Genomic DNA, 23,474 nt, shown 5'->3' on the forward strand with positions numbered 1-23,474 from the left:
TGTTACTGAGAAGAGCTGGAGACAAGTAGTCCGGAGGCTTTAGGATGTATCTATGAAAAAGCTCTACCTGAATAAACTGTATTCTAACTGATCTAAATAACTACGAGTTCATAAAAGCCAGGGCCTATAAGAAGCTCAGAAGAAGTGGGGCCAGGGAAGTAAGGTTAAGCGGACTGAGCCCAGCTCTCTGTCTGGAAGGGAGCCAGGTGGGTGGTTAGGGCTGCACGCTGCAGTGGGAGGAGCACGGGCGTGGCCAGGGCTACCTGCTGAATCCATTTAAAAGGCCAGACCGCTTCTGGAGTTGTGGGTTGAAGGCAGACGTGGAATTGAATCCTAGCTCTGCTATTTGGTAAGTGACAGCCCCTCTGGACTTCAGTTTCATCTCTGGAAAACAAAACAAAACAAAACAAAACAAAACAAAACAAAACAAAACAAAACACTCTGAAATGTAGGTAGTGTGAAAACAGCTGTGTGATACCTGGGGAGTGAGCGATAAGTGTCCTGCTCCCTACCTGTCCCTGTGCAGTCAGAGTCCTAGTGTAGAAAGGGTGATCCACCTCACCAGTGTGATGCGTCACACCTTCGCCTCTAACCACCTCTGACGAGTCTTTGTGTGTATGCACTTTCCCTCCTGGAGGAGCCTGGCCTGCCTGTCCAGGCTTATTTTTTTTTAATTGTTTTATTGCTTAAAGTATTACAAAGAGTATTACATATGTCTCCTTTTTTTATTCTCCCCTTGACCTTCCCCTAGCCTCCCACACACCCCAGTGTCTTGTGTCCATTGGTTATGCTTATATACATGCACACAAGTCCTTTGGTTGATCTCTTACCCCCTCCCCGACCCGCCCCGGCCTTCCCATCATAGTTTGACAGTCTGTTCGATGCTGCTCTGCCTCTGTATCTATTTTTGTTCATCAGTTTATAATGGTCTTAATTATCCATAAATGAGTGAGATCATGTGATATTTATCTTTCTCTGACTGGCTTATTTTGCTTAGCATAATGCTCTCCAGTTCCATCCATGCTGTTGCAAATAGTAAGAGTTCCTTCTTTTTTACAGCAGCATAGTATTCCATTGTGTAGATGTACCACAGTTTTCTAATCCACTCATCTGCTGATGGGCACTTAGGCTGTTTCCAGATCTTAGCTATGGTGAATTGTGCTGCTATGAGCATAGGAATGCATATATCCTTTCTGATTGTGTTTCTGGCTTCTTGGGATATAGTCCTAGGAGTGTAATCACTGGGTTAAATGGGAGTTCCATTTTTGTCCAGGCTTATTGATGCTGCTGGAGAGACCTCGGCTAAAAAGTTGGCAACATGGTTGGCTTATCAGGGAGCGCACTGAGTTTGCTTAGCCTGACCTTTAAGATATGTCTAATTTTGGACAAATGGATAAAATTATGTTTCTAAACTTACAAAGCTTAAGACTACTTTCAAATACTTCCCATCTGTGAATCTCTTCTCCAAGTTACGCATTCAGGTAGTTCTGGGGTCAGGGAGATTTTAAAGCTTGACCCAGTGTGCGCTACTACAGAAATGACGTCAGCTGGCAGAACTGGAAAGACGCACACTGCTTGCTGCTCTCCAGTATCTATTGTTTCCTTTGTCTTTATGAGCAAAACCAAGATGATTTTGTTCAGGACAGCAATATGCCTGGCTAAAAACTGTTTTGAAGCTAGAGATGGCCGTGTGATATAGATCTTGCTAATAAGTGGAAGTCTACTTGTGGTTTCTGGAAAAGTTTGTTTTCTTGCCCTAAGTAGGCACGTACTAACCCTTTCTCCTGCCTTTTCTTCCCATTTCCTTTCTGGAATGTGGATGTAACAGCTGGAGCCACAGCAGCCATTTCCAGGCCTTGGGGGAAAGCCCAGGATAATTATGTATCTGTTGATATTCCAGAAACTGCCTATTTCTAAACCTGTTTTTTGTTTTTTCTAAAGGAAAGAAATCTCTAATTTGTGTAAGCTCATTTGGTTGGTTTTTGGATACATGCAATCAAATGCAATTTCCAATGGACATAGTAACATTTAAATTAGCTTAAAAATATTATGCAGGTCAATGCATAATGTTACTTATATTTTCCTTCACCATCACAAGGTATCTTGGATATTTCTGAATTATGTAAAATGGGAACACATTCTCTTGCAGTCAAGGTATCTATGATCAGAGGATAGCTCTGATGAGCTGTTCTTTTGAATTTTTTGTATTCATCACATTGCACTTAGATAATTAGTCATTTTAAAACCAAGCGCTCTGTCCTAGCCAGGGTGCTTAGTTGGTTGGAGCATTGTCCTATACACCAAAAGGTGGTGGGCTCAATTCCTGGTCAGGGCACATGCCTAGGTTGCAGGTTCCATCACTGGTTGGGGTGAATGCGGGAGGCAACCGATCAATATTTCTCTCTCATATCGATGTTTTCTTTCTCTCTCTCTTCCTTCCTCTCTCTCAAATCAATGAAAAACATATCTTCGGGTGAGGATTAAAAACAAAAAAAAGCCTAAGGGATCTAGCAGGGTATCGGGAACCACAGATGTAAACACCTGATTATTTTCTCAATAGCTGTTTCTCTCCAAAAGTCTTAATTCATAAATATTCCTACTAATGACACCGACCAAAGTTTTGGAGACAGAATGTTTCTAATCCTGCAGGGCTCAGGACTGTACTAAGGTACTAATTATTCTTTTAGAAAATAGCACTTAGTTAAGTTTTACAAATTATTCCATCACAATTTGTTTCCTCTTCTGCAGCCCAGAGTGTCTGTCACAGGGAAACACCTGGTGGCCCCCAGCTTGCATGTGCGAGGGGCACAGTTTGACCAGTTCTTGCTGATGAGTGAGTGGCAGGCATAGGTTGGGCTTCCAGGCCTGCCCAACTCACACAATCCTCCCCCGGGGGCTTTTACGCGCTTTCCCCTTTCCAGCCGGGGGATGGAGAGGATCCCCAGGATGACCTCGGAAGCTACGAATGGATTACAGAACGTCCTCCGTCCTTCTGGGTTCCTGGAAATTGGAGGGAGGAGAGCCGCCCTGCTGAGCTCTTCTCTAGCCCAGGCTGTTAGACTCGAAATGATGGAGCCCTTCGTTGGGGTGTGTATGTTACAACACTCAGTTATGTAGTGGGGGTGAGGAGGCCCCTTGTATGTATTCACTCGTCTGACATGTGAATGCCTCCACGTGCCAGCGGGCTCTGGGGCCTTGCCATGCTTTGGAACCAGCGCGGCCCCAGCCAACGGCCAGTCCCATTCCGTGGTGGGGGAGCCAGGGCCTAGAGGGTGGGGACATGTTTACTTGGAGGGAGCTTCCGGGGGCTGTAATCCGAGGCCTGCATTTGCCTCCCAGTTTCCATTTCCTAGCTGCATTCTCTCTGGGAGAGGATCTTGCTCCAGCTTTCCCCTCTCCCATCTCTGCCGCCTGCAGACGGTGGCTAATCACCTCCAGCTGTACTGGCTCCGGCTCTGCTGGCCGCCCTGCCTGTGACAGAAAACAAGGCCTCAGGACTCCAACTCACTCAGAACGGGTTTCCAAATATGTTTTTTTAAGATTTTAAAAATCGATTTTTAGACAGGGAGAGGGAGAGCGAGAGTTTAGAGCAGAGGTTCTCAACCTTCCTAAGGCCGCGACCCTTTAATACAGTTCTTCATGTTGTGGTGACCCCCAACCATAAAATTATTTTTGTTGCTACTTCATAACTGTAATTTTGCTACTGTTATGACTCATAGTGTAAATATCTGATATGCAGGATGTATTTTCATTGTTACAAATGGAACATAATTAAAGCACAGTGATTAATCACAAAAACAATATGTAATTATATATGTGTTTTCCGATGGTCTTAGGCGACCCCTGTGAAAGGGTCGTTTGACCCCCAAAGGGGTTGCGACCCACAGGTTGAGAACCGCTGGTTTAGAGACACATCGATGCGAGAAACTTGGATTGGCTGCTTCCTGCACACCCCCTGCCAGAGCGAGCCCCAAGCCCAGGCATGTGCCAATTGGGAATCGAACTGGCGAAGGGATGACACACCCAGCCATCCGAGCCACACCGGCCAGGGCTCCAAGTATCTTTTAAAGCCATAGAAACCTTGAAAATGAAACCTTCAGCTATAATGCACGTCGTAGAAACTGTCCTAATGAGATGGGTGTGGTGGTGGTGATGCTCCTGGCAGACCTGAAGCCTCTTCTGAGGTAGGGCTCAAACCTGCTCCCCGATGAGTGACAGCACTGGGGGCTTTGTGCCTCGACTGACATCATCATCCGCCCTCATGGAGCCTCGGATACAGAGGCACAGGCCCCAGCAAACTGACGTGCTGGGATGTGAGCAGAAATTCGAGTTCACTAGCTCAGCACTGGTCCGTCCTCTGAGGAGGAACCAGACGGCTTCCTGGGCCCTGGAGGCAGCGCCACTCCCGCTGAGGAAAGGAGCCCGTCAGAATTAGGAGGTAGCAAGGCCTGTTCCATAATGAGAATCTCTTCCCCTCCAGGCAAAAAAATTGTAAATCTCCCAGGTATGTGGCAGTGTCATCTTTCATGACTCCTTGTCATCTGAGATATTCTGAGCTTTCCCACAACTAGAACTTGAAAATATTCTGATTTAGGCTCCATCAGCCAGCATCACCCACAGGGAGGCAACAGGAAGGGAGCCTGAATTCCTCAGCTCCTGCCAGTCAGTACCTGCCCCTCACGTCAGGCCTTGCTGAAGATCCACCGGGTTCCTGACAGCACTCTGGGTCCCTGTGGCTGGCACCACGCGGCCCAAATGGGGGAGATGGAAATCTGGGGTCCAGAAGGCCTTGCCTTCTCAGGGGCCTGGGTATTGTTAAAAAAATAACACACTAAAAGGAAAATGGTCCCCGCCCCCCCCTCCCCCCACACACACACACTGAAGATGTTTAATTTGCACACACTTTTGGCTTGTTCATGTTTTAAGGTGTATTTTTATTTACAAAGTGAGATGATGCATAACAAAGAGGAGATGCAGTTACAAACATATCTGCTCACTCCATTTTTCATGAAAAAGTATATAAATATATTACAGTAAATTCTATATAGTAAACATTAGACATTGATACAGTAAACATTTGCTACTTTTTCTATGCCAACACTACTGCCATTTAAAGCTTAAATACTGGTTTTAAGTATCCCCTATAAAATCACTACTTTATTAAAATACTGGGAAAGAACTTTTCTATAAACTAGATTGGTACATTAACAAGAAGACTCAATGTACCCTTGTAAAAAGGTCCACCATAATCAAATGCTGCCTCAATGGTCCCTACCAGCTGCATTATCCAGTTAGTGTTAAAATTTTAAAAAATAATCATCATGGGTTAAAGCAGCTGTAAAAAATACAGCATTTCAACATTATTTACTGTTGTGAAGAAAGCCTTTCTAAGGTGGAGGAGAACGAGCAACATGATATGGTGTGGACTTGCTGCCCTGTGGTCTCCGTTGTTAATGGATAACAGGAGCGTCTGCTGGGAGTTAAGGCGAGAACCGGAAAGGCACCCAGAAGGCTGCTCTTTTCGGGTCACTTCAGAGGCTGCGGCTGCTCTTTTTGTTCTTCTTCAGCTTGAAGACGTGTCAGGACATAAAGGATGACTTGGTAGCAGAAAATATATTGATCCTATGGGGGTGGGGAAAGAGAGAGAGACTTTAGATGCATACTGTGAATGTTTTATAAATATAGCTTCACCACTGTTTGAGTAGTTTTGAAAATACAGAAAATATTTAATGTGAGAAGAAGGATGCAGAATTGTGCAGTGTCATAAAAACGATGAGAAACAGAAGCCGGATTGATGAAATGCGAAGGGAAGGGCCTTGTGGTGGGGGCAGGGATAGAAGTGCCCCCGAGTGCTAATGGAAGCTGTCTCTGGTGGGTGGACCACTTCCATTTCTTATGATTTGTTTTTATAATAAAAAAAAAAGAAAAAAAGAAAAACTTCCTATAAAATTTCTTCTAGATTTACTGAATTCATCTTGATGTTTTGAAATGTCAAGAAACTAATACCAAGGAAGCTACACAAAATACTTTTCTTTAAATCAGTGGTTCTCAACCTTCCTAATGCCGCGACCCTTTACTACAGTTCCTCATGTTGTGGTGACCCCCAATTTCATTGTTACAAATTGAACATAAGTAAAGCATAGTGATTAATCACAAAAACAATATGTAATATATATGTGTTTTCCAATGGTCTTAGGCGACCCCTGTGAAAGTGTCGTTTGACCCCCAAAGGGGTCGCGACCCACAGGTTGAGAACTGCTGCTTTAAATATTTGGAACAGACCAATATGGAAATCAACGTTTTCTGAATCTTAACATTTTTGGTGAAATTATTCTCTATTAAGCTGATGGTGCAGGGGTTTGAGTTTTCTTATTTGACAAGGAATTAATGTGTCTGAAAGTAAGCTGAACAATTCACAATATACTAAATGGAAAGTATCTACACTAATAAAAGACAAAGATGCTAATTGACTGTACTTTTGCTACGCCAACCAGCCAATCAGAAGAGTATGCAAATTAACCCAACAAAGATGGCCGTTAAATTTGCATACTGCAGGTGGGGCAGGTAGTGCCAGACGCCGCCCATGGGATCCGGGCCACAGATTGGGGACCAGGGAGGCAGGGTGGGCAGCACCAGAAGCCACTTGGGGAGGCGGAGCCGGCGATCGCCTGGGCCAGAAGCCTGAGGCCTGGTAGGGGCGGAGCAGGCCACTGGAGTGGGCTGGGGGTCCCCTGCCCAGGCCTAATGCTCTGGCCAGAGGCCTGAGGCCTGGGCAGGGGCTGAGCCAGGGATCAGTGTGAACTACAGAGGAAACACTTTTTCTGACCGCTCAATGGCTAAGCTCCCTGTATACCACTGGTAATATTCTTAGTAACTTGGGTAATAAGAATCCAGTAAGGTGATCTAGGGTTTCTTACCACACTCCTGGAGAAAAAAAATGAAGGTCTGCTGCTGGAGGGGCTAAGAAATATCATATCCTGCCTTAGCCGGTTTGGCTCAGTAGATAATGCCTCGGCCTGCCTACCACAGGGTCTGGGTTCAATTCTGACCAAGGGCATGTACCTAGGTTGCAGGCTCTTACCTGGCTGGGGCCCAGGTCAGTGCTCATGCAGGAGGCAACCAATCAAAGTGTTCCTCTCGCTTTGATGTTTCTCTCTGTCTTTCCCTTTCTCTTTCACATTCTCTAAAAATCAATGGAAACATATCCTCAGGTGAGGATAAAAAAATTAACAAAGAAATGTCATATCCTATGAAAGACACATCTTGAAAATGCCTAAAGAAAGTTGTCATTTTTTCATGGTGAAGGGACTGGAGTCCGTGTTGATGAAAACACCTTGGTGGCTGCGGTGACTGGCAGTGGCTGCAGCAGTGGGGTGATGGGGCTGGTGCCTTCCCCTGATCAACCCGGTCGCCTCCCACAAAGGGAGGCCAGACTGTGGCTTAGGCCCACTCCCCAAGGGGAGCAGAGAGCAGGCCTAAGCTGTCAGTAGGACATCCCCTGAGGGTTCCCAGTATGTGAAAGGGGGCAGGTTGGGCCGAGGGATCCCCCCACCCCAGTGCATGAATTTTGTGCACCGGGCCCCTAGTAAAACAATACACATAGCGGGGTCACAGTGAAAACAGTTGTGTGTATGTATGTATGCACACCTGTGACTGAAGAATATAAGAGTGTTGCTAAAAACATTAACAACTCTGAAGAGTAGGAATAAAGGTAAACCTTTTATTTACTTTTTGCTCATCTGTCTTTTAACTTGCCTACATTTTCCACACATTCATCCTTAATCTTCTCTCACACACCAAACAATCCATTAGCAAACCCACTTCTCTTTTTTTAAAAAAAACATTTTTTTATTGATTTTTTAGAGAGGGAGAGGGGGAGAGAGAGAGAGAGAGGGAGAATATGAATCATCAATTGAATGCCTTTCTGCATGCCCCCTACCAGGGATCAAACCTTCAACTTGGGTATGTGCCCTGACTGGGAACTGAACCGGCAACCTTTTGGTGCATGAGATGATGCCCAACAAACTGATCCACACCGGCCAGAGCAGCAAACCCACTTCTCTTCTCCTCATATCCACACCCACTATTCTGTCAGCGCCATCACTGCTTGCCACCTACCTGACCTTCCTGTTTCTAACCTTGCATCCTCCTCCCCAAATTGGGTCTTGTTTTAACACAGCAGCCAGAGTGATCCTTTAAAATGCGAGTCAGATCATGTCACTCCGCACTGACAACACTGCCATGGCTCCATTTCACTCACAGCAAAGCCTAGGCCAGTGATGGCGAACCTATGGAGCTCGGCGTGTCAGCATTTTGAAAAACCCTAACTTAACTCGGTGCCGTGTCACATATAGAAATTTTTTGAAATTTGCAACCATAGTTAAACAAAGACTTATATTTTTGATGTTTATTTTATATATTTAAATGCCATTTAACAAAGAAAAATCAACCAAAAAAATGAGTTCGCATGTCACCTCTGACACGTATGTCATAGGTTCACCATCACTGGCCTAAGCCCTGGCTCTGTCATCTCCCCTCTCGCCCGCCCCTCCTCCCTCCACCTCAGCCACTGGCCGAGACCGTCCTTAAACACACAAGACCCACTCCCACCTTGGACTTCCGTGCAGGTGGTTGTCTGCCGGAAACATGACCCCCCTCCTTCACCTTCTCCAAATCTTTGCTCGAGTGTTATTCTCGGTGGTGCCACCCATTTAAAATAGCACCTCAACACGCCACCACTCTTTACCCCACTCTACCTGTTTCCCTCTAAAGCACCTATCACTTCAAAATTTACTTTTTTAATGTGTCTACATCTGCCTTCCTCACCACCCTCCCACTAACAGTGGTTCCCAACCTTCTTAATGCCGCGACCCTTTAATACAGTTCCTCATGTTATGGTGAACCCCAACTATAAAATTATTTTCGTTGCTACTTCATAACTAATTTTGCTACTGTTATGAATCGTAATCTAAATATCTGATACACAGGATGTATTTTCAGGGGTCGTGACCCACAGGTTGAAAACCACTTCTAGAAGGTCTCTGTTATTCCAGCAGGGTCTTTGTTTTATTCACTGATGTGCTCCAGGCACCTAGAGGAGTGTGGGTACACAGGAGGCACAAATAGACATCTGCCGAACCAGTGAACTTCCTGGGTCTAAAGACCTGCTTATACAGGTCAACACCTAAAAACTGTGACTGTGAAGGAGCTTAATATTTAATTTGAATTAAAAGGTATATAAAAAAAAAAGTAGGCAAATTCTAATTTTAAAGATAGTAAACTACTGTATACTTAAAGAGGTAGAGAGATGTGAATTCACAGATATATGAAAATAGCTTCCACATCCCTCCCCCCAACACAAACAAAAAGGAGAGTGGAGCTACTCAGAGCAGACACTCTAAGCCAGCGGTTCTCAACCTGTGGGTTGCGACCCCTTTGGGGGTTGAACGACCCTTTCACAGGGGTCGCCTAAGACCATCGGAAAACACATATATAATTACATATTGTTTTTGTGATTAATCACTATGCTTTAATTATGTTCCATTTGTAACAATGAAAATACATCCTGCATATCAGATATTTACATTATGATTCATAACAGTAGCAAAATTACAGTTATGAAGTAGCAACGAAAATAATTTTATGGTTGGGGGTCACCACAACATGAAGAACTGTATTAAAGGGTCGCGGCCTTAGGAAGGTTGAGAACCACTGCTCTAAGCAATGCCGTCCCTCTGAAGGTCAGTGGGTGAGAAACTGGTCTGATTTCAGGTGAGTGAAATGAAAATGCTCTAAAGAGAGGACAGATAGACCCGCCCACTCACTGTCCCTAAGAGTGCCTCATCCAAGGTAAGCAACCCAGCCCGCCTTCCTGCCTTCTAGTGGATGCTGCTGAATCAATTCCCTCTGGGGGAATTTCTGCAGCAAGAATGTTGCCTTCTATCTTTTTGGTTGGATATGGGGAAGGAATGGCACCATGAGCTATTTTGTACGCCCCCTGCCTACAATCCCCCCTCCCCTGCCGCATGTCTGCTCCTAACATGTCACCCATGCTCTGTAATCTATTCAGGGCAGATATTGCATTTCTTCATTTTTAAAATTAAAAGGCAATATTTGAAAAAAGATAGCCTAGAAATATCTTTTTAAAAAAAAAAAAAATTTTATTGATTTTTTACAGAGAGAAAGGGAGAGGGATAGAGAGTTAGAAACATAGATGAGAGAGAAACATCGATCAGCTGCCTCCTGCACACCTCCTACTGGGGATGTGCCCACAACCAAGGTACATGCCCTTGACTGGAATCGAACCTGGGACCCTTCAGTCCACAGGCCAACGCTCTGTCCACTGAGCCAAACCAGTTAGGGCTATCTTCCTTTTTTAAAAAAATATTTTTATTGATTTCAGAGAGGAAGGGAGAGGGAGATAGAAACATCAATAATGAGAGAGAATCATTGATCAGCTGCCTCCTGCACGCTCCTCACTGGGGATCAAACCCGCAACCCAGGCATGGGCCCTGACTGGAATTGAACCATGACCTCCTGGTTCAGAGGTCAACGCTCAACCACAGACCTATGCTGGCTGGGCTTCTTTTTCTTTTTTCCCCTGAATTAGTCCTCATGCTTTATTTATTTAGTTTTTTAAGTCCCTCATTACCATAAATCTTTGAATTTATACAATAATGTGGGAATCCTCAAAAGAAAAAATGATTTATCTAGAACTTTTAAAATATCAGAATCTTCATGAAAATCCTTACTAGAAGACATCAAGACTCACCTCTGTCTGAACCATCCCATGTCTTTGTAGTCTCATGCAGCGCACTAAATCAGAGATGTCAAACTGCCCAAAACAAACAAAGCAGAGTCTATGTTAGGTAAAAAGCATAGCCCAATTTGAATGCCAAAGATTCACAGAGTCAAGTGGCTTATACATATTTCTGTACCCCGTTCTCCTTCTCCTTCTAGCAGTCCAAACTATTATGGACAAAATAACTTGGTGAACTGACTTTGCCAAATCCACAAAATAAATTCTTGTCCCTCTAAAATCTAATTTCTAGTAAAAAAAAAAAGAAAGAAAACTAAATTTCCTGTGTTTTCCTTTTCAGAATAAAATTCCTGATCTTTTCATTTTCACTCATATTTAAATTTGAAACAAGGGGGAAGTAGACTATTTTGTTTTGTCCCACTTAAATTATTATGGTAGATATAATAGAGTGTGAAGTGCAAGATGGAATTGCTTTTAACTAAAAAAATTTTAAAGACAAATATTGTAATTACATATTATGTATGTTCAATATTCTAACATTTTAAGTGATGTTTACACTAATTTAGATATTAAGTAATATTACACTCATTAACTTTATTTATTTCATAATAATTTTTAAATTGGGAGTAACTGTTTGGAGATAGACTATTTAACATTAATTTGTTTAACAAAATATACATTTCCCACCAATAGGTAACAATAACACCAACAAAAGAGTGTAAGCCTGTTCATTTAAAAATATACTTTCTTTTGTGCTTTAATATTTCTATCCCTAAAAGCATGATAACAATATTGACTTTATTTTATATAAGCCTAAGAACATAAAGAGTGGAATGCATAAGGGGCTTTTGAGCACATGGCTAAAAAAACAACAACAGTAAAACAAATATAAAGTTGAAGTATTATTTCTTTTTCATTATGGTCCATGCAGTTTTGAACATTTACAAAAAACAATTCTGCATAGTAAGAAAATTAAGGCATTCATATAAACTGATAAAAAAAAAATTCCAAGATCCTAGCACATTAAAAAGTTAGATTCCAGAGAATTATATGGAACTTAATGAGAACTACACCAGCATGAAAAAAGAGGTAGAAACCATGAATAAGAATCAAGCAGAAAGGAAGAATGACATACCTGCAATAAAGAATATCCTAGCCAATTTGGCTCAGGGGTTAGAGCATCAGCCCACAGACTAAAGGGTCTCGGGTTCAATTCAAGTCAAGGATACGTAACTCAGTTGCAGGCTCGATCCCGTCCTGGTTGGGGTGTGTGCAGAAGCAACCAATCGATGTGTCTCTCTCACATTGATGTTTCTCTCTCTCTCTCTCCCCCCCTCCTTCCTACTCTCTCTAAAAATCAATAGAAAAAATATCTTCCAGGATATTCTTTAAAAAAATAAAAATACCCTGGAAGGAATCATAGTAGACTAGAGGAAGCAGAGGACTAAATCAGTGAATTTAGAAGATAGAATGGGTAGAAAAAACACCCATTCAGAGCTACAATGAGAAAAAGAAATTAAAAAGCAGGAGGAGAGTTTAAGGGAGCTTTGACACAACATGAAACATAACAACATGTGCATCACAGGAGTACCAGAAGGAGAAGAACCTTAGCAAGGAATAGAGAACCTGTTTGAAGAACTAATGACAAAATATCCCTAACCTGGCTAAGGAAAAAGCCACTTAGGTTCAGGAAACACAGAGAGTCCCAATCAAGATGAACCCCAAAAGACCCACACCTAGACACATTATAATTAAAATGGCAAATGTTAAGGACAAAGAAAGAATCTTAAAGGCTGCAAGGGAGAGACAGAAAGTTACCTACAAGGGAGCTCCCATTAGATTGTCAGCTGATTTATCGGTAGAAACACTTCAGGCCAGAAGGGACTGGAATGAAGTATACAAAGTAATGAAAAGCAAGGGACTGAATCCAAGACTACTCTATCCAATGAGGCTATCATTCAAAATTGAAGGTGAAATAAATAGCTTTGCAGAAAAAAAACCTAAAAGAGTTTATCACCACTAAATAGCACTGCAAGAAATGCTAAAGGGACTGTTGTAAGATGAAGAAGTAAAGAGAAAGAGAGGAACATAGGCATACATAATAAAAATGGCAACAAATAAATACCTATCAATAATAACCTTAAAGGTAAATGGATTAAATACTCCAATCAAAAGACATAGGGTAGCTGGATAAGAAAACATGATAAGAAAACATGACTCACCTCAGAACAAAAGACTCACACAGGATGAAAGTGAAGGGATGGGAAAAATTTTCCATGCAAACGGCAATGAAAAAAATATCTGGGGTAGCAATACTCATATCTGACAAAATAGACTTCAAAGTGAAGGCCATAACAAGAGACAATGAAGGCCACTTCATAATAATAAACAGATTAATACAACAAGAGGCTATAACCCTGTAAATATATATGCACCCAGTATAGGAGCGTGTATATGTGTGTATATATATATATATATATATATATATATATATATATATATATGAAAACTTCTGGAGGATTTTAACACATTGCGTACCGCATAGAAATCTCTAAGACATACGCCAGGGACCGCACGTTTTTGGGCAAACTGCACATTATTTAAATCATCATAATGCACTTTAGGTGTTGTTTTTCAATAATTATAACATTTTTGTTTATAAAAACAAACAATTAAAATTCCTAGTACTTTTTTAACGTATGGTACTGCGTAAAACATTTTCCTCTATGAAGAGGGACCAAACAAAATTTACATAAATATCTAGATTCGCTCCTTTTTCCATGGGCGTGAAAAACCAGAACACTCATGAGCGGTCCTTAACAGATGGCGCGCGAAACACGAGAAAACTCCTGAACGGTACGAAATGTGTTAAGAGAGAGATAAATAGCAGTGCACTCATAGTAGGGGACTTATTAATACCCTACTCACATGAATGGATAGATCTTCTAGACAAAATAATTAACAAGAAAACAGAGAGCCTAAATAACACACTAGATCAAATACATTTTTTAAAAAAATATATTTTATTGATTTTTTACAGAGAGGAAGGGAGAGAGATAGAGAGTTAGAAACATCGATGAGCGAGAAACATCGATCAGCTGCCTCCTGCACATCTCCCACTGGGGATGTGCCCACAACCCAGGTACATGCCCTTGACCGGAATCGAACCTGGGACCTTTCATTCCGCAGGCCGACGCTCTATCCACTGAGCCAAACCGGTTTCGGCGAGATCAAATACATTTAATTGACATTTGCAGAACATTTCACCCCAAAGTTGCTGAATATACATTCTTCTCAAGTGCACATGGGACATTCTCAAAGATAGACAACATGTTAGGACACCAACTAAGTCTCTACAAGTTGAAGAAGATTGAAATCATATCAAGCATCATCTCGGATCACAAGGGCATGAAACTAGATCTCAATTACTGGTGCAGCCACTGTGGAAAATAGTGTGAAGGTTCTTCAAAAAATTAAAAATGAAACTGCCACTTGACCCAGTGATCCCACTTCTAGGAATATATCTGAAGAAGCCTGAAACACCAATCAGAAAAAATATATGCACCCCTATGTTTATAGCAGTGTTATTTACAATAGCTAAGATCTGGTAACAGTCCAAGTGACCATCAGTTGATGAATGAATAAAAAATCTGTGGTCCATCAAAAAACTATTAGACTTAAAAAATGAATTCGGCAATGTAGCAGGATACAAAATTAACGCCAAGAAATCTATGGCATTTCTATACACCGATAGTGAACTTATAGAAAGAGAGACTAAAAAAGCAATTACATTTACCACCACACCAAAAAAATTAAGATACCTAGGAATAAACTTAACTAAAGAGGTAAAAGACCTCTACTCAGAAAACTACAGGACGTTGAAAAAAGAGATAGAGGAAGACATAAACAGATGGAAGAACATACCATGTTCATGGATTGGTAGAATCAACATCATTAAAATGTCCAAACTACCCAAAGCAATCTATAAATTCAATGCACTCCTCATTAAAATACCAAAGGCATATTTCACAGACCTAGAACGAACTCTCCAAAAATTCATCTGGAATAAAAAAGACCCCGAATAGCTGCAGCGATCTTGAGAAAGAAGAACAAAGTAGGTGGGATCTCAATACCAGATATCAAGCTGTATTACAAAGCCACTGTTCTCAAAACTGCCTGGTACTGGCACAAGAACAGACACATAGATCAATGGAATAGAGAACCCAAAAATCGACCCGAACCAATATGCTCAATTAATATTTGACAAAGGAGGCAAGAACATACAATGGAGTGAAGACAGTCTTTTCAATAAATGGTGTTGGGAAAATTGGATAGATACATGCAAAAAAATGAAACCAGACCACCAACTTACACCATACACAAAAATAAACTCAAAATGGATAAAAGACTTGAATTAAATGTAAGACAGGAAACCATAAAAATACTAGAGGAATCCAAAGGCAACAAAATCTCAGACATATGATGAAGCAATTTCTTCACCGTTACAGTTCCTAGGGCATTGGAAACTAAAGAGAAAATAAACAAATGGGACTACATCAAAATAAAAAGCTTCTGCACAGCAAAAGAAACCATCAACAAAACAACAAGAAAGCCCACTGCATGGGAGAACATATTTGCCAATGTTACACCGATAAGGGTTTAATCTCCAACCTTTATAGGAAACTCATACAACTTAACAAAAGGAAGATAAACAATCCAATCAAAAAATGGGTGAAGGACCTAAATAGACACTTTTCAAAAGAGGACATTCAGAAAGCCAAGAGACATATGAAAACATGCTCCAAGTCACTAATCATCCGAGAGCTGCAAATCAAAACAACAATGAGGTACCACCTCACACCTGTCAGAATGGCTATCATCAACAAATCAACAAACGACAAGTGCTGGAGAGGATGCGGAGAAAAAGGAACACTCGTGCACTGCTGGTGGGAATGCAGACTGGTGCAGCCACTATGGAAGACAGTACGAAGTTTCCTCAAAAAGTTAAAAATGGAACTCCCATTTGACCCAGTGATCCCACTCCTAGGAATATATCCCAAGAAACCAGAAACACCAATCAGAAAGGATATATGCATCCCTATGTTCATAGCAGCACAATTCACCATAGCTAAGATCTGGAAACAGCCTAAGTGCCCATCAGTAGATGAATGGATTAGAAAACTGTGGTACATCTACACGATGGAATACTATGCTGCTGTAAAAAAGAAGGCATTCTTACCATTTGCAACAGCATGGATGGAAATGGAGAGCATTATGCTAAGTGAAGTAAGCCAGTCAATGAAAGAAAAATACCACATGATCTCACTCATTTATGGATAATAAAGATCATTATAAACTGATGAACAAAAATAGATACAGAGGCAGAGCAGCATCAAACAGACTGTCAAACTATAGTGGGAAGGCCAGGGAGGGTGGGGGAGGGGTCAAGAGATCAACCAAAGGATTTGGATGCATGCATATAAGCATAACCAATGGACACAAGACACTGGGGGGTAGGGGAGGCTGGGAGAAGGTCAAGGGGGGGAAAAAGGAGACATATGTAATACTCTTTGTAATACTTTAAGCAATAAAACAAAATTAAAAAAAAAAGAAAAAAGAAAAAAATCTGTGGTACATTTATACCATGGAATACTATGTAGCTGTAAAAAAGAAGGCTCTCTTACCGTTTGAGACAGCATGGAAGAACCTGGAGAGTATCATGCTAAGCAAAATAAGCCAGTCAGAGAAAGACAAGTATCACATGATCTCATTCATATGTGGAATCTAATGAACAAAATAAACTGATGGACAAAATAGATCCAGAGACATTGAAGCATGGAACAGACTGACGTATGCCAGAGGGAGGGGTGGGGGATGGGAAGAGATTAACCAATGAACTTAAATGCTATATATGCTTAGCCACGGACAGATAATAGTTAGCAGAAGGCTTGAGGAGGGAAAGGGAGCAGGGTGGAGGGGGTCAACGGCGGGGGGGGAAAGGGGATATCTGTAATACTTTCAATAATAAAGATAAATAAAAAAATAAAAAGTTAGATTCCACTGTTATTTCTGGTCAAATGCTCACTCAGCCTATCCTTGTCCTCACCTCAAGATCTTGACTGATTAAGCCTAGCACCACATCTATGCATATCAGAGTCCCTGAACGTCCGATGCCAGCGCTGCAGTGGGTGATGATTGGGCCTGATCTGTGAACGTGTCTCATATACGAGATGAAAGTGAGCAAGTCGTCTGGCTGAGAAGGTGTATCATGGTCTGGCCAGGCAGTGAAATTCAGATGGGAAATATGTCGCACCTCTCGTGTCTGAAATTACAATAGAATAGGAATGTAAAGGCATGCTATATTGTTCACATGTAGTTACTTCTTAATATTATTTTATCCTTTCAAAATTAGCTTTTCCATCAGATGAAATCAAAGGAAAATGAGGGACAAAAAAAACTCCATCAAACAAACACATGGAGGGCCTTTATCAAGGAGGACACTAGATCCACATTTTAAATATTGGTAAAAACTGCTTTTTGGAAGTCCTAAATGAAAATATGTTTTGATAACAACCTTTTTTTTTTTTTTAATGGCCCCATTTCAAACTCACCCTGGATAAAAGCCAGTCATTGCACTGGCTTAAAAACCCTGCATAATTTGCCTCAGCTACCTCTCAGACCTAACCGTTTCCTCCTGGCCACCTTGCTCCAGCCACTGGGATCTCTCTGTGGTTCTTTAAAAACACTAGGCACAATTCAGTCTCAGGGCCTTTGCACTCCCTCTTCCTGACTGAAATGCCCCCCACCATGTCCAAGTGGCTCATTCAACACCTGCGCGGTTTTTTCCACAGCACCAGTGTTCTCTCATTAGAGGGTAAGCTCCATGAAGTCACAGTTTTTTTTTGTCTGTGCTAATTGCTGAATCCCTTAATTCCATAACAGGGCCTGAAATCTATAAACATGTGTTGGTTAAATAAATATTTAAATTTTAAAATTTAATTTAATTAAATAAATATTTAATTAAATATTTAAGAAATAGTGAACAACGGCGCTTGCATAGGTAATGTAAGCTGGTGTAAATGAATAAGGAGGTATAGACTTTAATTCTTTGTAAAATCAAAAATAAAAAATCACAAAGGAAATTCTCAGGCTACATTTACATGCTGCCAGCAGAACTGAGTGAATATGCTCGTATGCGTTGTTTCTGTGAAAGTAAAACTACTTTCTTTAAGAGACCTAAAACGCCAATCGGAAACACATTACTCACTCCTAACTAGTATTCCTGGCGGGAGGAGTGAAATAAAGCGTGGAGATGAAGAAACAGTAGCTTTACTTAAGGTCTACCCAATTGTCTAATTCAAGCTAAATTTATTCAGTGGTTAGGTGGCCACAGTAGGAATTACTGGAATGACAAACATTTATGCTACAATTGTCCATGTACTACCCAAGACGTCTTTATGGAGGAATATCTGCTACTTAAAGATTTTTAAAAAACAGTTTTATTGAGTCTACTTAAAGGTTTGATTTTTAAAAAATGAGTCTCCAGTGCACAGCCTCTGAGCCATTCTGTGCTATCGCTAAGCAAAGATGGATGATCACATTAAAAGCCCAGTATTCTCATTTTCATTTTAATACAGTATGTATGGAGGAAACTGGCGGAATTCAAGAAGAGGTCACATTTAAACTTATATCAGATAAAAAATAATAGGTGGCATTAGTTCCACTGAAATGGGAACCAAGAAATCACTGGCTTTTTTTTTGAGAAATACATTGATACGATCATGGAAAGGGTCCAGGCCTGCATTCCAACCAGGAGATAAGCCTTAGAAAATGGAAAGATTTATTTTCCTCACCTGAATATCTTCTAGGGTCATTGCTCTTACTACAAAGCCCTTCAGCGGCTGCATTTTCACCAGCGCCAGCCGGAGCCTGTTGCTGACCATTGTCGTTTTGCCGAGGATGTTAGGCCAGTAGCGCTGGCATTTGACTTTTTCCCCTTCTACCTCTTGGGTCATCATGGCTATCACTGTGGACTTTTGTTCCCAAATCATCTGCCAGAAATCGCCAACAGTTGTAGGGAGAGGTCCTTGGCAGGCAATATAAACGAACTCTTCCTTCCCCACTGGTATCTTAATGAAGCTGGCGTTGATATATCCACCTTCATCTCCGAGAGGCACTCTTGTAGCATCATCTGTGAATTTACCACCACAAGACAGAGCCATCTATCTCATGCATTTTTAAACAAGAGCTTTATAAACAGGGTGAGTCAAAGATGATGACAAATTCCTCATAACCATAGACAAAATCACAAACATTTCAATAAAGGTATATTTTCAAGTTGTAGGATAAATCATTTTATATTTACTCAAACATTTATGCTACAATTGTCCATGTATGCTACAAGTTGCCATCTTAATGTGCAACATGATATTATTTACATACATCTGGCTGAAGATATTAAAATTAATAAATTAATGAATGCATTTAGAAGTTCTTAAGTAATTAGAGAAACAAATACAACTTTGGTACTTCTTTTCCATCCTTATTTTTAATGATGACAATAATAATGAATGACAGTGCTGAAAAATTATTTCATAAGACAAAAATTAGTATCACTGTGAAACTATTAAAGTACTTCTTACAAATATAGGGTGTCCCAAAAACATGTATACAAACTTCAAAGGCTGATAGCTCAGTTGATTTTCTTTCTTTTCAGCCAGAGTAAGCTCTGAACAAAGGAAATGCATCCTAAAAGGCTACTGGAAGTTTGAAAACACAGTTGAAGTACAAACACTGCCTTTATAATTATTCAAAGTGTGTATATACTTTTTTGGGGGACACAGAGTGTCCCCCCAACAATGTATACAAACTTTAAGAGCTGATAACTCACTTAATTTTCACTCCTTTTCAGGTTTAATTGATTTGAAATAATAGGTGAAGCCTGATTAAGCTATGAACAAAGAAATTTTATCCATTAGATTTTTTAATGGTGATATATAAAAGATAAAGTTTACGGTACAAAACCGGCAATAGTTGACGGATTGGGGTGCACAAGTACAGAATGAATTGATTCTTGATGTTTGCAATTCCACTGCTTCGCATTATCAGCAGTGCCTGGACCCCAATGGTCATCAGTTTGAAAACAGGCATTGTAAAAAAAAAAAAATATTCATTTCTGTAGATTCTTTTACATTTTGAAAATGAACTGAATGTTAATAAACACTGATTTTGTAATCATTCAAAGTATGTATACATTTTCTGGGACACCTATATAATAGGCAAAATTAACTCTTGCTCATGTAGTTAAGCTATATTCTTTTAAATAAGCAGCCAAAATAATAAACACAATAAAAAGGGAGCTCACTTTATTCTCTAGGCATACAGACTCTTGTCTTTGTCTGACTGTAATTTCATATAGTCAAAATATAAACTTTCAAAACAGGCTGCCACAGTGAAAAGTATATATAAGCTGTCTTATCCAAGATAATTAATTTGTATGTATTTATACATTAGAAGTTATTTCTACTTCAAATATTTATAAACTTAACTGGTAATTTCTGTGACTCCCAAATTATGATTCTTAGTAATGGGTTTTAAAACCCTCCATTGATTGCCCTTCTATTCCTTGACTTGTAACTCTTAGTCCTAGAAACAAACCCACTCAGCAGTTCTGAGCTCATGACTTATCCCACTCTGACTCTGAGAAAATAGCCATTTTCTTTCTCTCTCTCTCTTTTTTTTTGCCTGAAATAATTCCCATATACTTTATGCCAAACCATATCTATTCCATTTTAAAGTGCTAAGATTCACTTCTTTTAAAAAAAATATTTTTATTGATTTCAGAGAGGAAGGAAGAGGGAGAGAGAGAAACATCAATGATGAGAATCATTGATTGGCTGCCATCTGCACGCCCCCTACTGGGGATTGAGCATGCAACCTGGGCATGTCACCTTGACCAGAATGGAATCAGAACCCTTCAGTCCTCAGGCTGGTACTCTATTCACTGAGCCAAACCAGCTAGGGCCTAAGATTCACTTCTTTAAAGAAATTTCCCAAAATGAATTTTGTGTTCTCCATCTTGATAGAAAAAATGCAATTGTATTATTATTTATTGCATGATTTGTCATTATTAGTTCAGTTATTTCTCCTTGGATTTATGACTTCCTGGCAAAGATAGGGTCAGTGTGTCATATGGTATAATCTCGTGGTCGGCAAACTGCAGCTCGCGAGCCACATGTGGCTCTTTGGCCCCTTGACTGTGGCTCTTCCTAAGCCTTAGGAGTACCCTAATTAAGTTAATAACAATGTACCTACCTATATGGTTTAAGTTTAAAAAATTTGGCTCTCAAAAGAAATTTCAATTGTTGTACTGTTGATATTTGGCTCTGTTGACTAATGAGTTTGCTGATCACTGGTATAATCCATTGTGCTAATATATATACAAATATGGCTGATACTTTTTATAAGAAATTGCTAGACATTAATATTTTGGCTACCTACATATATTTAATTTTTAAAAAATCAAATGTTTGATAATGAGTCAAACATGGGTAAAAAGATTTTTTTTTTCCTTCTGGTACCTGAAATAATGCAACCTGGTGGTACCATTGTGACACATAAATATACTAGTATATAGCTATTATGTACCACAGAAATTTCTCTAAACTTATAATAAGTGGGATAAAGAGATGTTGGTTGTGACATATGAACTAAGAAATTGTTCAACCCAAAGACAAATGATACTGTTAAAAAGACTTAAAAATACTGATTTAGCATCACTGATTATTTTCTAACTAGAGACTCGGTGCACAAAATTCGTGCGGGGGGGGGTCCCCTCAGCCCAGCCTGCACCCTCTCCAATCCGGGACTCCTCAGAGGATGTCCGACTCCCAGGGATCAGGCCTAAACCGGCAGTCGGACATCCCTCTCACAATCCTGGACCGCTGGCTCCTAACTGCTCACCTGCTTGCCTGCCTGGTTGCCCCTTATTCCCCCCCCCCCCCCCCCCCGCTGGCCTGATCACCCCTCACTGCCTCTGTGTGCCAGCCTGATTGCCCCTAACTGCCCCCTCCCTGCAGGCCTGGTCGCTCCTAACTGCCCCCTCCCCCGCAGGCCTGGTCACCTCTTACTGCCCCCCGTTGCTGGCCTGGTCACCCCCGACTGTTCCCCTGCCAGCTTGGTTGCCTCTTACTACAGCCCCTGCTGGCCTGGTTGCCCACAACTGCCCCCCCCCACCCCCCCCCACCAGCCTGGTCACCCCTCATGGCCCCCCCACCAACCTGGTCACCCCACGCAGCCTGCTGTTCAGTCGTTTGGTCGTCCCTCACTAACCCCCCTGTTGGCCTGGTCGCCCCATGCAGCCTGCTTGTTCAGTCGTTTGGTTGTTCCTCACTAACCCCCTTGCCAGCCTGGTCGTAGGCAGCCATCTTGTGAGGGTGTGATGGTCAATTTGCATATCACCCCTTTATTATATAGGATACAATGCTAGTAATAATTCATGAGTGTCTGAAGAATTATTTAATATTTCTCTAATTGATTTTCAGAACACATACATAATTTTAAAAGGAATTCACACTGTATACCTAAATTTTTTGTTACTAATATAAATCTTTGTGCACTTAAGTAAGAGATAGATAGGCTAGTATGAAGCCAAATTAAAACTTACAGGGAAGTATATTTTTATATCGGTTCTTCCTTCTGTTTTCCTTAGTTTGTCCAATTAGACACTGATCCAAAGGTTTTAATTCTTGAAGATTCTGAAGGCAAAAAGGAAATAAGGTTAAATTTGTTGAGATTAGCAAGTGTTTAGGGTGCAAAACTGGCTATTGATCAGGGAAGACTTTGAGTGTTAAAAAATAGATATGTCTTGCTCGACCGGAGTGGCTCAGTGGTTGAGCATTGACCTATGAACCAGGAGGTCATGGTTCGATTCCTGGTCAGAGCATATACCCAGGTTGTGGGCTTGATCCCCAGTGTGGGGCATGCAGGAGGCAGCTGATCAATGATTCTCTCTCATCATTGATGTTTCTATCTCTTTCTCCCTCTCCCTTCCTCTCTGAAATCAATAAAAATATATTTTAAAAAAAGAAAAGAAATAGCTATGTCTTGTCAAGATAAATAAGCCTAAATTACCAATACTAATTTGATGCACCAATTGTTAAAATATATTGTTGGGAATATCATTTACATGTTGTAGTCAACTAACTTTGTGAGGTACCACTTTATACCTTATTTTAAATTCAGTTTAAAGATGTCTATAATTATAATTTAGAAAAAAATACAACTTATAAAACCAACTTTGGCTTAAAGCTGGAGCAGAGTTTATTGACAATATTGTCTGTGGGGTCATAGAATATTCCATATAGTGGAGCTGTAGTTAGATAGTATTATGTTCTAAAGTCAACTTTTTTTCACTTTTTATTCCATCCATCCATCCACACATTCACCAAATATATACTGAAAATGCCCACTGTATATGTAAGGCCCTGTAATAAGTATTGGGAATATAGTTGTGAGAGAAAAAATATGATTTTGACTCTCCGGGAGCTTATACCCTATTGGGAAAAGAAGGCAGTAAAGAAGTAAATAAGCAAATATTGTGATCCATGCTATGAAGAAATTAATAAGCTGCTGTGATAGAGAAAAATAAAGGACTTTATAAAATAGGGTTGTGATAGCAGATCTCTAACATTTATTTATTTTTTTAAATTGATCT

The 23,474-nt window shown here is 40.7% G+C and overlaps 1 protein-coding gene across 3 annotated transcripts in view; it reads right to left on the reverse strand.

Annotated features, from left to right (window-relative positions):
- Nucleotides 1-4,895: 4,895 nt before the first annotated feature.
- The window catches only part of PTPN13 (protein tyrosine phosphatase non-receptor type 13), a 212,032-nt gene continuing 193,453 nt past the window's right edge, over nucleotides 4,896-23,474 (reverse strand). For 2 of the 3 annotated variants that reach the window (XM_059666077.1, XM_059666071.1), the window contains exons 44-48: nucleotides 22,425-22,515; nucleotides 18,613-18,950; nucleotides 16,866-17,081; nucleotides 10,772-10,834; nucleotides 4,896-5,622 (exon numbers count right to left, since the gene is read on the reverse strand). In XM_059666077.1, coding sequence (XP_059522060.1) covers nucleotides 5,527-5,622; nucleotides 10,772-10,834; nucleotides 16,866-17,081; nucleotides 18,613-18,950; nucleotides 22,425-22,515 — 804 coding nt within the window. In that variant the 3' untranslated portion in view covers nucleotides 4,896-5,526. The remainder of the gene's footprint in view (nucleotides 5,623-10,771; nucleotides 10,835-16,865; nucleotides 17,082-18,612; nucleotides 18,951-22,424; nucleotides 22,516-23,474) is intronic. The other variant, XM_059666082.1, reaches the window with a different exon arrangement.

This window comes from Myotis daubentonii, chromosome 1 (genome assembly GCF_963259705.1).
Source record: "Myotis daubentonii chromosome 1, mMyoDau2.1, whole genome shotgun sequence".
In the NCBI taxonomy this organism is placed as follows: Eukaryota; Metazoa; Chordata; class Mammalia; order Chiroptera; family Vespertilionidae; genus Myotis; species Myotis daubentonii.